At 49.3% G+C, this 15434-nt stretch overlaps 1 protein-coding gene across 1 annotated transcript in view; it reads right to left on the bottom strand.

Moving 5' to 3' along the window:
• DCSTAMP (dendrocyte expressed seven transmembrane protein) overlaps nt 1-14784 on the bottom strand; it is a 16611-nt gene extending 1827 nt beyond the window's left edge. Inside the window, exons 1-3 of the mRNA XM_014550285.1 lie at nt 14697-14784; nt 5850-6891; nt 440-748 (exon numbers count right to left, since the gene is read on the bottom strand). Coding sequence (XP_014405771.1) covers nt 440-748; nt 5850-6878 — 1338 coding nt within the window. The 5' untranslated portion in view covers nt 6879-6891; nt 14697-14784. The remainder of the gene's footprint in view (nt 1-439; nt 749-5849; nt 6892-14696) is intronic.
• Between the last annotated feature and the right edge of the window lie 650 nt (nt 14785-15434).

Raw genomic sequence — 15434 nt, 5'->3', positions numbered from 1 at the left:
ATATACTTTTTTTTTAATTCTGGAGAATGAGCAAATTTTTTGGAGTTTACCAAGCTGTAGTAGATATTTCCCTCTATGTTATTTATTTTTCCTTGACCTAGTAAAGTAACATCTTGTTAGGCATTGTTCTTTAATAGCTATTACAAAGGGCCATCCCAATAGTCTCTCTACAGTATGACTAAACATACTCACTTGAAATCAGTGTTTTGAGGACATCTTGTAGAATCCTCTAGACCAGCATTTAAAAATCACAAAACTAGGAGCCTTAGCCATGTGTATCTGTTAATTTCTCTCCCCCATATCCCCCTCTTCCTCTGGTGTCCCATCTATTGTTGAGAATATAACCCCAATGTGAAGTTGAAGAGTGCTTTGAAATTCCATTTTGCCCTTCAAACTCAAAATGTCCTTCCTTACAGGTATACCCTCATCTTGGCCTTACCTTTGTAAAGTACAGACTCAGCTGCCTTTTTTCTTCTCCTACTGGCTGCTTTGATCTTTTCTTCAGTAGCTTTGCATGCAGGTACTGGATGCGTTCCCTCTGCACGCTTGGGTAGAAGGATGCTGACACCAGGATTTTAAGTTGCATCAGGAAGGAGGACAACAGTCCTAGCACCACTAGTATCACAAGAATAATACTGAGAGGAACCCAGGTTTTAGACAGAAGGAGCTTTGGTTTAGGGATGCAGTTGGGTTCAAACAGAGATACATTAAAGGGGGAGTCATGAATGATGTTTTGAGTTCCTTGCTCCTGAAAGGAAAGAATAAAATCATCAAGATCCACGCCATTTCATACTCATTCCTCGTCTTTCTCGCTGCTGCCCTGCAACACATATCATTTGTCTTAAAATAGGAAGCTTTGGCAGAAGGAGCTGCCAGGGTTCCTTTTGTGTGCTGGCATTGGAGAAAGGTGAAGGGGTGGGCTTTATCTGTAGCTACTGCAGCGTTTTCCAAAGTGGGTTTGTGGAAATATACGTTTCCTTGAAAGAGGGTATTAAATAAGTTGGACTACTTGTCCCTTCTTTGGAGAGTCACGATGCCCATAAGACTGTTGAAGGCTCTGAGCAGAAGGTGGAGAAATCTGTTTAACTTCAACCAGGAGTTATCCTAACATAGGTGATCGCATAACCCGTTTCTATGGAGCACCTGTGTCTACACCTAGGGGCATGTGGGACTAATGAAAGATGGTTTTAGCTCAGCTGGGGGTGAAGGTTTTTGGAGTGTAGCCCCTTAAGACCCAGTCATACCCTCCCCATCAGACCACAAGGTCGCAAAGCTGTAGAGGCATTGAATGATGTCCTAAGCCAACATTCTAGAGCTTGGGGGTAGGGGAGCTTATTCTTAGTGTAATAATACCAAGAATAGGTTTTACTGAAAGTGGCTCTAAAACCCTATTTTTAGAGGTCTCAAAATAGGACATTTTCTTATTTCTTGGATGCTCAGGAGGGGTGCATGCCTTCCTGCTTGAAGGCCAGAGAACGAATCAGTTACCTTCTGCAAAATGACACGAGGGCAGGAGATGACATTGAGTGACCCAGCCAAGCCACCAGCAGGAGAAGCGGGCGCTGATTCAGCGCTTCCTTTTCTCTGACCCGAGAAAGTCATTTAATCTCTCGGTGGATTTGTTTTCTAATTTGGTGAAACGGGAATTAATGGACCAGATCCTGTCCGTGAATAAACTACTCCCAGTGTAAGCTAAGCACCTTGGGGAGGGAGCATTAACCTAACAGACTGAAGTACTTAGTCAGTGATTATCACCCCTGCACCCCAGAGTCCTGGGGCCAGGAAGAGGGAAATGACTTCTCAGAAAGAGCCCAACCATGCCCAGAGAACACCAGGCCCCTTGACCTACTCTAATACTTGGGTAGAACCTGGAAATCCCAAACCAGGGACCTCTATACAAATGTGAAGTGAAATCAGTAATTTCCCCAGTGCTGTGGCTAAGCAATGAAAGGTATTTGTGTTGCCTCTCCCTTTCTCTTATTAAGATAGTTTGCCTACAATTAAATGGAGAGATTTCAATCTCCAGAGCAAAGGCATGCACTCTTTTTAAAGCTATTGAAGAAACAAGCACATCGATTGAGTCAGTGATGAGAAATCCTGCAATAAGAAAGCAGCGGGTGTTCGCTCTGGGGAGAAGTTATTTCGTCTAGGAATCTAAGCGGAGGCTTTGCAGTTGGGAGTCAGAGCTTCATAAAGATTGAGTCAACGTTTTTGCACAGGGTTGGTGGAGGGTAATATGGAAGACAAATGAACTCTCTCAAAATCCTGAGCAATAGACTAAATGGTACCCCAATGCTTTAAAATGTGTTTACCTCTCTTAAGTAAACAATTTGCCAAGACAGCACTGAGTAATGGACAGAGAACCTACTCTGGCATCAGATAGTCCTGAAAAGTTCATCTAGACCAGCCATTCTCAACCTGTGGGTCGCGACCCCTTAGGCGGTCAAATGACCCTTTCACAGGGGTCGCCTAAGACCATCCTGCATATCAGATATTTACATTACGATTCATAACAGTAGCAACATTACAGTTATGAAGTAGCAACGAAAATAATTTTATGGTTGGGTCACAACATGAGGAACTGTATTTAAAGGGCCAGAAGGTTGAGAACCACTGGCTTAGACAAATGCTACGCACATAGTAGGTGCTCAATGAGCAGCAACTATAGCTATTTTTTCTTACCATGCCCACCCATCCAGCTAGCTCAGTTCAGGTCATTTCCCATCCTTCTTCTTTCTCCTCCCCCCTCCCCCCATGTTTCTTCTTTATCTAAAATTGTATGAAAGTGGGAGAGACATATTAGCAAAACCTTGAGCTGATATCTCTCTTCCTGCTTGACTTCTCCTTTGCAAACCTGAGGCAATGGGGGGGACCAGGAGCCTCCAAGGGCTTCCTGGAGTAAGGGCAGGGCACTGCCAGTCTCAGGAAGGTGCTGGCAGCATAGTGTCCCAGGCACCACAGGAGAAGGTCTGTGGGCAGCAGCCTCGTCCTCACATCTGGTCCAGCGCCCATGTCCTGCTGCCACTGTGAGTGGACCTGGTGGCCTCCCCCACCAGGACCTGAGCCCCTCCATGGCAGACATCAGGGTCTAGAAATCTTTGCATCCCCAGGACCCAACACCCAAGAATGTATTTGTGAGGACATTGTCCTTGGAAAGCTTCTGGGCCATTTTTCAAAGGTAGAACTTGGATATGTCCCCACCCCCACCTCCACCCCCTTTTGTCTAAAATGGTGAGAATTCACAAAACAGGCATGGGTGTTGACTGAGAGAGAAATAAATGAGAGATAAGGAAAAAGATAAAGGGGGAGAGGGAGAACTGAGAGGAGTGGCTCAGTGGTTGAGTGTCGACCTATGAACCAGGAGGACACGGTTCGAGCCCAGGTCAAGGGACATGCCCGGGTTGTGAACTCAGTCCCTGGTTGGGAGCATGCAAGAGGCAGCCAATCGATGATTCTCATCATTGATGTTTCTATCTCTCTCTCCCTCTCCCTTCCTCTCTGAAATCAATAAAAATATTTTTAAAAAATAAAAAGAGAAACAGGAAGCAAATGGAAGGGGAAGGGAGGGCAGAGGCTCTGACTAGCCACCCCCAGGACCAAGCCTGTCTGAAAAGCTCCATTATCCACTCTGCTGCAGATATCTGGAGCAGCAGGGTTCTCGTAATTAACTCGATTCTTCAGGGGATGCAGAGTGTTCAGAGTAATCAACTTTGAGAAGCAGCCCAGGGTGAGGAGAGGCAGGAGCCTGGACAGCCCTGCTAAGCCAGAAGTAAAGGGGCGGGAAAGTGTGGGGCAGAAGGAGGATCCCAGCCCAGAGAGAGATATGGAAAGTGGGGCTTCAAAGAAGGGTTTGCAGGCGACCCCCCCTAAGATTTCCCTAGCACCCAGCACATGTGGAAGCAGCTGTTTGGGCTAGTGCACTCCGCCCCAGCGTGAATCTCCTTTCTCTCTCTCTCTCTCTCTCTCTCTCTCACACACACACACACACACACTACACAAGCTCATGAACACACACGCACACACTAGACATGTGCATGTCCCACTAGCTCAGCTTCACAACCTCCGGGTTATAAAAAAGTAAGACAAGTGTCTGACAACATGCAGATCCTCTGAAATGACCCCACTGAGAAACCTGTGTTTCAATGTGCGGCCTATGGACCACCTACTTTAAAATCCACATGAAGTGCTTATTAAAAGTGCTCCCTTGTTTAAAACTAAATCTCTGTCAACTGAGGCCTAAGGTGCTGCATTCACCCCAGGAAATTCTTCTGTTGTTGTTGTTAATCCTCTCCCCCAGGATATTTTTCCATTGATCTTTAGAGTGGAAGGGAGGGGGAGAGACAGAGAGAGAGAAACATCGATGTGAGAGAGACACATCAATTGGTTGCCTCGCACACATGCCCCGACTGGGGCCGGGGATTGAGCCTGCAACCCAGGCGTGCACCCTTGGGTGCAATCGAACCCAGGACCTTTCAGACCGAGGGCCGATGCTCTGTCCACTGAGCCAAACTGGCTGGGGCACTCCAGGAAATTCTTTTTTTAAAATGTATTTTTTATTGTTGATATTATTACAGATCCCAGGAAATTCTTAACACACTCAAGGTTGAAGCCACTGGCCTAAGCTGCCTAAAAAAGAAAAGTGTAGCTGGTTCCTGTTTTTTGTTGTTTTTCTAGACACTAGCAGCAGCTGTATTTTTTGGTTAGTGGCCCTTTTTCAATGACCTTCCTCTTTTTTAAAAAAATATATATATTTTATTGATTTTTTACAGAGAGGAAGGGAAAGGGATAGAGAGATAGAAACATCGATGAGAGAGAAACATCGATCAGCTGCCTCCTGCACACCCCTTACTGGGGATGTGCCCGCAACCAAGGTACATGCCCTTGACCGGAATCAAACCTGGGACCTTTCAGTCCGAAGGCCGACGCTCTATCCACTGAACCAAACCGGTTAGGGCTGACCTTCCTCTTAAACACGACACTGATGCATTAGGATCCCTCCTATGATTGAGAAGGACTCAGGCTGCCAAGAAAAGGCGGTCTCATTCAGAGAAGGCACGCACAGTCTGCGTGCACAGCGAGTCTTCAGAGAGAGGAAGGCAGGCCCTAAATCTGACCTGTCCGGTTCATGCCAGGAATCAACTTCGTGTTTCACCAGAGACCCCTCTTCCCACATTTCAGTGTCTGTTGACTATCAGAGGCTGAAAATGGCCCCCCAACGACCTAAGATTCTAATCCCCAAATCTGTAAATGTGGTTTATTTGGGGGAGGGGGAACTCTGCAGATGTGATCCCATTAAGGACCTCGAGATGAAGAAATTACGCTGGATTGTCCTGGTGACCCTACTGCAATCACATGCGTCCTTTGAGAGGGAGGCAGAGGGAGAGAAGGCGATGTGAAGACAGATGGAGTGATGCAGCCACAAGCCAAGGAATGCCAACGGCCACCAGAAGCTGGAAGAAGCAAAGAGTGGAATCTCCCTTAGAAGCTGAAGGGCGTGTGCTCTGCCAAAGCAGCTGATTTCAGCCCAGGGACGCTGATTTCAGACTTCTGGTCCCCAGAAGTAGAAGAGAAGAAATCTGTGTTGTTTTAGCCACTCACTTAGTGGTGATTTGTTACAGCAGCCACAGGAAACTAACACAGTGACCCAACATGTTCAGAATGATATAGTCTAACACAGGGACTTCAATTTACCCAACATCCGATGGGCTCCTTCTCCGTGCGAGGCACTGTACCAGGCGCCGGAGACCCAGAGGTGGTGAGACACTGCCCTGCCTTGTGAGGTTCGTGACCATTTTCAAACGGCCCAGCAAAGAGCCAGGATACCCCCACCAGTGCCTGGGAGCGCCTACCTCCCTGTGCAGTTTCAAGTGAACCTCCAGCGATGGCAAGTTTTGAAAATGTCTGCTCACTGAGAAAATGAGCCGATACAGCAGAAAGTCGACAGCTGCAAACAGCACCCAGAGGTAGAGATGGGTGAGTATCGGGAGGAAAAACAGCCCCAGGTTCTTCCTTTCTTTAGGCGTCAGTCCGAAAGACGGGATGACAACGTACTTCTTCCTTTCCTTCTTACTCAGCGGGAGGACGCAGGGCCTCTGTTGATGCCTCTCCCCCTCATCGAACCGAATAAATTGTCTGGTGATGTAGATGTTTTCAAACTTCCGGCCACAAGGGTCCAGAAACCGCTTCATGAAGAGGCCCGTGCCGAGAAGCACCAGCAAGAGCCCCGCGAGGGCCAGTAGCTGCCGTCCCAGGGAGGACAACACCTCGGCCGCCGTCACCATCTGGTACAAGACCCCCACGACTTGGCCTTTGGTGTCATTTAGCTGTGCCTCCAGGGCTTGGCTGGGACTGAAAAGAGAGACTGCCAGAGTCTGGTTCCAAGACACGAGGCCATCAAATAGACCCAGGTGAGTGGCAAGGCCGTAAATCCATTGGATGGCTTCAATGTACCTCTGCAAAAGTGGCAGGTGAATGGAAAAGCTCTTGGCCCTTATGTTGCAAGTCATGCTGTCCAGGAGCCCTTTAAAGTTGTGGAAGATATTTCCCACGTGTCCAAAGATGACGATCCCCGTGCCGGCGGCAATCAGGGCGTTCCTGCCTTCACGCAGGCCACAGGAGAGGAAGAAGAGGGCCACGAAACACCTCCCGTGCTTGGAGCAGCACAGCAGAACCCAGGCGATCGCCCAGGAGATGGTGAAGACTAGGAACGAGGACAGGAACCAGGAGAAGGCCACCGAGAGGAGGCCCACCGAACTGAAAGCGACAAAAGAGCAAATTCCCAGATGGTGGAGGATGTCCACCCATCCAGGGCTTCTTGGAGACACATACATCCCCCAAAGACGTAGGAGGAGATGGGTGCCCGAGTTCCAGACCCCCATGCTCGCTGTGTCCCTGGAAATGAAAAAGGGACGGGGTCAGATGTTGATTTTGAATGTCCTCTGTCACTTTGTGAAGGGCATGGGGGTAAGGCCATAATCCTTTACCCTTCTTGGTCCCCAAACCCCTTGCAATGTGACTTTCCAGGTTCTCCCATCAAGAGATGAGAGAAATAGCCCAGCTGGCCTGGCTCAGTGGATAGAGTGCTGACCTATGAACCAGGAGGTCACGGTTTGATTCCTGGTCAGGGCACGTGCCCGGGTTGCGGGCTTGATTCCCAGTGTGGGCGTGCAGGAGGCAGCCAATCAATGATTCTCTCTCATCATTGATGTTTCTGTCTCTCTCTCCCTCTCCCTTCCTCTCTGAAATCAATGAAAAAATATTTTTTAAAAAGAGGTAAGAGAAATAGAATCCATCAAGAAATGGTGGGCTCCATTTCTCCAACCTTTGAGCTTGGGATGCCTTGTGACATCGTTGGCCAATAGAATGTGAGGAAAGTGACAGTGTGCCAATCCTGAGTCCTGCCTTCCTCTTAGAACCCTGCTACTAACTTTTTGACAAGTCCAGGTGTGTTAGTCTATTGCTGTTGTGGCAAGTTACCACCAACTTAGTGGCTTATAGAAACACATATTTATTCTCTTTCAGTTCTAGAGGTCAGAAGTCTAAACTGGGTTCAGAGGGCTCTAGGGCCGGATCCATTTCTTTGCCATTTCCAGCTCATAGGGGCTGCCTCATTCCTTGGCTCATGGAATCTCCTCCATCTCAAAGCTAGCAATGCCGCATCTGCTTTATTCTGACCTCTGCTTCCCGCCTTGTATCTTCTCTCTTTGACTCTAATCCTCCTGCCTTCCTCTCATAAGGTTCCCTGTGATGATACTGGGCCCACCCAGATAATGCAGGAAAATCTCCCATCTCAAGATCCTTCACTTAAGCCAGTGGTTCTCAACCTTCCTAATGCCGCGACCCTTTAAAACAGTTCCTCATGTTGTGGTGACCCCCAATTTCACTGTTACAAATTGAACATAATTAAAGCATAGTGATTAATCACAAAAACAATATGTAATTATATGTGTGTTTTCCGATGGTCTTAGGCGACCCCTGTGAAAGGGTCGTTCGACCCCCAAAGTGGTCGTGACCCACAGGTTGAGAACCGCTGACATAAGCACACATCTAGAGTCCCTTTGACCATGGAAGGTAACATTTTCACAGGTTCTGGGCATCCAGACACAGACATCCTTGGGGAGGGGCATTATTTAATGTGTCTTATACGGGTTGGGCTGCTGGATAAGGAGGGACACGTGACCAATCTATTGCATCAACTCAGCCAATAGGTAGCTAACTGCCAGACCACCCTAGACCAGCCAGTTCCCAGCCAGTCCTCCGGCTGATGACAGAAACGTGTACAATAATAAATGCTTATTTATTTTAAGCCACTAAGTTCTGTGCTGCTGGGTTACTCGATAAAAGCAGCAATACTGTATCATAGGTCTTAAAGGTTGAGACAATGCCTAGGCCGATGGACAGGCTGAAATCAATAAGCTGCACTAAGTATGGTCACTTTTTGGTAGCCATCTGTTTTCTTGTGCTCTCATTTTACAGACCAGAAAGCATACCAAGGGCATCTTCAATGTGGGACTGGATTGAGGCCACTGTATCTCTGCCCTGTTCCGTTGGGTCCCCCCTCCTGCCCCTACCGCTGAGCGCAGTTCTCTCCCGAGACTCTTACAAGGGAAACGAGAATCTTTTGTCACTGAGTTAATTATCTTCTCTTTCCCCAAGATCTGGCATAATTAAAATGAAGGTGCGATGGTGCTGCTACCACCCTGTCAATCATGCAGATTTAGGCCTGTGATGAACCTGGGCTGGCTTGGAACTATACGAAATCAATTAGAGATGTTTCTTTCTTGATTGACATAAAATATCTAGTGAGCATTAATGAGCATTATACCATATGTATGGGATTTGAATGAAGGCATTGATCAATTTTAAAACACTCTCGAATAAATAAATAAATAAATAAATAAATCAATAAATAAATCAATAAATCTATCTCGTCTCACATGAGATAGGATGGGGCTTCATTTATGGAGAATCTCAATATGTCTGAGCCAGTGACTTACGCTCGGAGTGTGAGAGAGGCATCCAGGCATTGGCTAGAGGGCGTGAACTGAGCCCCCTGAGGTGAGGAAATGATTCCCCATCTGGGTTCAGGCTAAATGGGGTTAATGGAGGGCAGAAAAGAGATGGGGAAAGAGGCAGGTTAGAAACAAACCTGTGGCAATTTCTCCAGCCATGATCTAGAGGGCTTGCAGCTCTGGTCACGTAATCTGAATGGGAGTGCTCAGCACAGAAAGAGGTACGGGGAGAAATTATGTGTTGAAGAAAGGTCATTACCATGTGGAACTGGCCTTATCAGAGATTCAAGAGAATGATCTTACTTTATGGGGAGGAAAGGGAATTGGAGCGGTCATTAGAATGAGGCCCAGCAAAGGCATGCAGTTCTTTTTTCCTGAAAGCTTGCTTCCATCCAGAATTGGGGTTGGTGTGAAGGTTGGCAGTGTTCCCTGCACCCGTCCCCTCCCAGACCTCTCTGACCCTGAACTCGCCGATGGGCCCCTGTTCTCCTGGCTCTTTCCCAGCATCGCTGGTCCAAGCGAGACCTGCTTCATTGCATGCATGCACAACCCGTCCCCTCCCAGACCTCTCTGACCCTGAACTCGCTGATGGGCCCCTGTTCTCCTGGCTCTTCCCCAGCATCGCTGGTCCAAGCGAGACGAGGCCTGCTTCACTGCGTGCATGCGCTGGAGGACCCCAGCAGTCAGCAGGGAGCAGGGCAGGGCTACCCACACCAGAGCAGGTCAGGAGGGGCTGCCTCTCCTCCTAAGTGTGTCCCTATTCTCTCTCTCTGTCCTGGCTTTGGATTGGACCCGAACCATGATTTGACTAACCGACACACTAATAGGTATCACTTGCCTCTTGTGTCCTGGCCACCTTACCTACAGCGTCTGCCTGCAGCCTCTGGAGACAGGTGCTCACACAGGGCCACTGGGGCTGAGCGTGCTCATGCAATGTGTCAGCGCTCGCACAGAGAGTGGGCGGCCGCACGGGCTTCAGACCAGGTCTCTCTGACTCCTGGCCAGCTCCCTGTGGCCTGCATCGTGCCCGGATTCCACGGCTCGTTTACGTGACAGGATGCTCAGCTCACTGCGTACCTGCTGCAAACACATCCCACAACCGACCTGTGGGTCACAGCCCCACTTCCGTCTGCTCAGTGTTTTCTCTCATCAACATAGTTGGCCCTGTAAGGGTGTGTCTCAAATCAGCAGCCTTTTCTCTAAAGCAAACCTGAGGTCCAGTCCCAGCCGTTTTATTTCTCTCTCTTCCCCCTTAGGAGGCGCCATTTTGCTTGCTTCCTAAAAAATTAATAATGCACATTTTAGATTCATTTTTTTCCTTCTTTTGTACAGTGTGTTCTTCACTCAGATATTTCTCTGAAGATAAGAAACAGATTCATGGACACGTTAAAATTTGAACACTCGGCAATAAAATCTAATACCACTTAAATAAGAGAGATGACTGCAGTTTTGTCCTGCAAGAGGCACATGTTTTCTTAACAAGCAACAGCGCTAATATCCTCCCCGTTGTGTCTGTGCTGAAAACAGCATGTCACCAAAAGACACCAACACGGATGTCTTGCGTGTCCCTTCAGATGCCTGCGGGCGGCTCCCTCTTGCTCCTGCGCAGGCGCAGTCACTGCTGCTTGTCATCTTTCTCCACATACCCCAGTTCTTCCCTCTTCTGCTAATCAGGGAATCGGGGTTTGGACAAGGTGGTTCTTTATTTCTTTCTCAACGGGACCAGCCCAGGACAGCAGCTCCGGTACTCAGCTCTGTCCCCTCGCACTTTCTGCGACCAGGGAAATGTCCTAGGTCTGTGCTGTGCAATAGGCTGGGCACTAACCACGCGTAAGGATTGAGCACTCGACACAGGGCTAGTGCCGCTGAGGAGGTGAGTTTTTAACTTTCTGCAGTTTTAAAGAAATGTCATGTAAGCCGTCTCCTGTGGCTGATGACGGACGCCGGGCCGGCTGGTCTCCACGGGTGAGGAAGTGAAAGAGGCTAAGGGACTGGCCCAGCCGTCCTGGTGTTGGGGGTGAGCTGGGAGTGAGCCCCTAGTTCTGCACCATCGGTGACACACTTCCCAACACACATGTCTCATGGCTGACTGTTCATGAACCCCGTTTAAAAATCCTTAACAGGGCTCCCGAGCTAAATGGAGCTCAATTTCCCACACAACAAATTTGCCTTCAGGTTCCACAAAATACATAAGTGGGGAAGTGGACAACGTATAGCCTGTGCCTCTGTCCAAGAATTAGTTCAAGAGTCATGATCATGGACCGTTAGCAAGTTGTTGACTGAGCGCCTGGCCACTGTTTTCAAGCCTGAGACACATTATTGTTCATCTTCAGAAACTCTGGACTATATCTAAACATTGTAGATAAGGAAGGTGAGGCTCAGAGAGGTTCAGGAACTTGCCTAAGGTCACACAGTCTAAGGGGAAGAGCCAGGATTCTAACCCACGTTTAAGTGACACTGAAGGTTCAAGACGGGCAGCTTCTCAGACCCTCTTTAACATGATCCTCAAAGAGGAGCTTCCAAATTTGGTGGAAACACATTCCCAGAATCCCAGTCACGGATGCATCCTGAAATGCGGATGCACCGATGCCAGCAGGAGCTCTCCCCTCGCTGTCATCTGTGTCTGGTGGCCTCCCCCTCCCCTGCCAACACATTCCCTAAGCCCTCCAGCTGGCTGCGGGGCTCCATCCTGGGGTCAGGCCCACCCTGGTCTGAGGTCCAGGCTGCAGAGCCTTCTTCCTAACCGAGCTATCTGTCCCAGGGTCCGGGATGGGAGGTGCCTTCAGGGTTGGCCCAACTCTGTTGAGTTCTTCCTGTACCGAAAAGCCGGAGCAGTGTGGGCAGCACTCTGCATCGCAGCCCAGGGTCCGGGATGGGAGGTGCCTTCAGGGTTGGCCCCAACTCTGTTGAGCTCTTCCTGTACTGAAAAGCCAGAGCGGTGTGGGCAGCACTCCGCATCGCAGATGCCTGCGGGGGTCACACAGATGCCTTGGAGCGAAGGACATCAGGAGACAGATACTCTTGGGGGGTGAGGAGGATGAGGCGATGGGCAGTGGAGAGCCTGGGCCCCAGTGTAAGCTCCCGAGCAGCAGCCCCCCGCCAACAAATTTTCTTCCAGGTGGTACAGAGACAAGGTTGTAGAGTTGCCAGATTTCCTGATTCTTTTTTTTTTTTTCAAGAAAAGCTGAAATCTAGATTTCTTTGGGTGACATCTGATTTTCTTATTTTATTTTAAGTAGACTCAAATTATTTTTAAAACACTCTGGCTGATTGTGTCCACTGGTAGCCAGTTTGCAACCCATGGTCTTTGGGGAATCCTCACATGACTTCGTCTTCTCTCTGCCTCGCCTCCCTCCCCACCTTATCCTTCCTCTTCTCCGCTGATCTGAGTTACCTTTCCCTCTTTTGCCCCTGGGACGTTTTAAAATCATGCTGCAGGCCAGTTTCCAGTCTCACGCATAAGGCTTTTTCTCTATGCCTTATGGGAATATTTATTTTTGCCCCCAAAGCTCTGATTCTATTTTACTCACCTCCCTTGTGCTAGTAGATTGAGCCCCTCCCTCCCTCTCCATTGCTTCTTCCACCAGCTTCTGAAAGGCTCACCTGGTCCCTTTAACCTGCAGTTTCTCTTTATGTTGCCTCCATTACCAATAATTTTTATTGCCTGACTCAACATCCTTGTCTCCTGTGCATCCAATACCTGCTTCTTGCTTTTACCAACAGCATATCCCAGAGTCATTGCCACTTTCCTGCCTCGATCTCTAACCTGCACTTTGCACCACACAGCAGTCGGCAGGGGGAGGGGGAGGACCACGCCGGAGCCCACAGGAGAGAATCGCAAGCTGAGGCCCGTCTCTCCCTCACGGGGTGAAGGCTGTTCTGTGTGGCTGAGTGCATGGGAACAAGGGAAGGGACAGGGCTGGCGATGACGAGCCATGCGGAACCTCGCAGCCTGTGTCTCCAGCCTGAGTGCACATTTACCTACTTTCACGCAGAGCTCAGCTGTTGCCATGGGAAACAGAAGTGGCCACGCTTCTCCATCAAGCCCGCACATGCTAGCAGGCAGCAGCTGCGAGGTGCACGCACAAGCTGGGAGGGGCATACACAGTGGGTTCGAGTGTTCCCCCCCATCCCACACACTGGGGCAGAATGTCAGTGGCAGCAACAAAAGCCCAGGCATGGAGGGCATGGGCTCCCAGCCACCACCCCACCCCCAAAGTCACCCACGTTGTTAGGGAGTCAAGGGCACCAACATTTCCGAGCACCGTCCTTTGAGCACCCATCAACTCTCAAGGTGCAAAGAACCCATCCCTGCTTCACATACGAGGCCAAGGCAGCAGCCATGGCACTGGGCCCTGAAAGAACACCGAGGACCTCCGAGTGAGTGGCGCACCCGGAGCCTCTAGACTGGGGGATGTAGCAGATGCACATCACCGGGCTGCCCCAGCGCTGGCCAACCGCAAGGACCTGGAGGGGAGGACCCTGGGAGCTGCCCTAGTGCTCCCCCTGCCCACTGGAGGAGCACTCGCCTTGGCTGACATCCCGAAATTTCCAGGAAGTGAGACCAACTCATTCTGCCCCTGCGCCCATGCAGAAGCCATTGGCTTACATTCAGCAAGCCCAGATAGTCTGCAGACCCCCTGGGGAAAATCCACCCAGATGGGCACGCCCTCTATTCTTGAGGTGCTCCTGCAGCCCGCCCTGCTGATCCCCTGTGGGAACCTCGTCTGAACCCACCAGCCTCTCTCACTGTCTTCGGGGCTTGATGGGAATCCCATTTTAAAGGAAATGTGGACAAAGGACAGAGCGGAATAGAAAAGGGGCATCGGCAGGGAGACCTGTGGTCGAGTCTGCCTTCCCCCAGAGCGGGCTGTGTGACCTTGGACAGGTCACTTCACCTCTCCAGACCTCAGCGCCCTTGGGCTGGCCCGGTGCTAAGGTTCCTGCCGCCCAACAGTCTCTGAAATAAAGGAAAGAAGAGCGGAGAGCTGGCCCCAGGTGCTGGCATTTCACAGCAGTCCCACGCCTGTAACTGGGGCAAAAGAAGAATAAAGCATTTCTTGTCCTTTTCTCTTTTTCTTTCTTTTTAAAAAAAATTCTTGCAAACTTATCATTTGATTGTGAACATCCTGTTCTCTCAGCCTGCCAAAATAGCTCGAGCAGGCGCCCGTTTGAGGCGGAATGAATCCCTCAGAACTTGGTTTTAATCATCCTTGCCTTGAGAAAGCCAGCAAGTGCCCGCCTCTGTGAAAGCAACCTTCACACAAGAAAGGAAAGATTAATGAAAGCTACCAGGTAAACAGAACGTTTACGGAACAGTTCAGTCCATCATGTGCGTGGCCCGGGGCGCCGTCCCAGACGGGCAGGGCAGCCCCACCCGAGGCTGGGCCAACAGGGATTACTTCCCCCAAAGGCTGGGGAGAAGCTTAAGTCACCGCAAGCTACTCTGTCAAGAGGATATTCATGCCAAGCTCTTCCCTGAAATGAGGGTACTCAGATCCCTCAGCCAGCATTACAAAGACTTTCTGATCATTTTGTAGGTAGGTAAACTGTCAGGGGGCAGAAGAGGGGGATTAAAATACCCTCTGGCCTCAATTGTTTATTCTGCTGTACTAATATTTAACTTTTTCTTGGGGAAAAAAAAAGGCAATTTCGAAAATAAAATTATCCTGAAAGTTTACTTACAGGTTCCTCAGGGGCTCTTCTCTATCTGTCCTTCCCAGGCTGTCTGTGTTGATAGAGGACAGGAAAAAAGGAAGCAGAATGACAAGAGGGTCACAACACCGTGAATCAACTGCTTTATTTCTCACACGAAGTGACTAAGTCACTTCGTATTGTCAGAGGGGAGAACTGGTGTAAAGGAACTACCAATTTCTTTCTGGTATTTTTCCTCAGAACAGACGTGATAGAGGATCATGAAATGGGACGTCTTCAAACACGAGGAGTACATGATGAAAACTCGGGTGGTTGGCCTCCTGCCCTCTTTTCTCTTCACTCGCACACTCCACACAGTACAGTCCTCACTGCATCCGCAGTCGGAGAGGCAGGCTGCGTGAAGGCACCACCTCTGCAGCGTTGACCCCAGACTAGTGTGAAGTCCGTCATGCCTCCCAATCTTGCACGGGACTCACCAGCCTAGAAACTGAGCTGCAAGTCAAGAGGACCAGCTTGTGCGGTTTCAGGGAACGAGGAAAGTCTAGTTCCACTAAACGGTTCTTCGCCTTTGGATTGAGACCCATACTATAGCAGCAAGAGCTTTTAATCTTAAAACCCGTGGGTTCCTGACAAAATGCAGATATCCCCGAGAAGGGTTGATATAAAGGAAAATATAAAATCAGTAACTGTCTAGAGGGGACCTTGAAAGCTCAAGGGAAGGTATGTGAACATTTGAAGTTTAGGAGACACAGCTATCAATTAATAAAC

This window comes from Myotis brandtii, unplaced genomic scaffold (genome assembly GCF_000412655.1).
Source record: "Myotis brandtii unplaced genomic scaffold, ASM41265v1 scaffold59, whole genome shotgun sequence".
NCBI classification, from domain to species: domain Eukaryota; kingdom Metazoa; phylum Chordata; class Mammalia; order Chiroptera; family Vespertilionidae; genus Myotis; species Myotis brandtii.
Note: the sequence above shows the minus strand (reverse complement) of the source record. Positions and strands in the feature narration are given on the sequence as shown.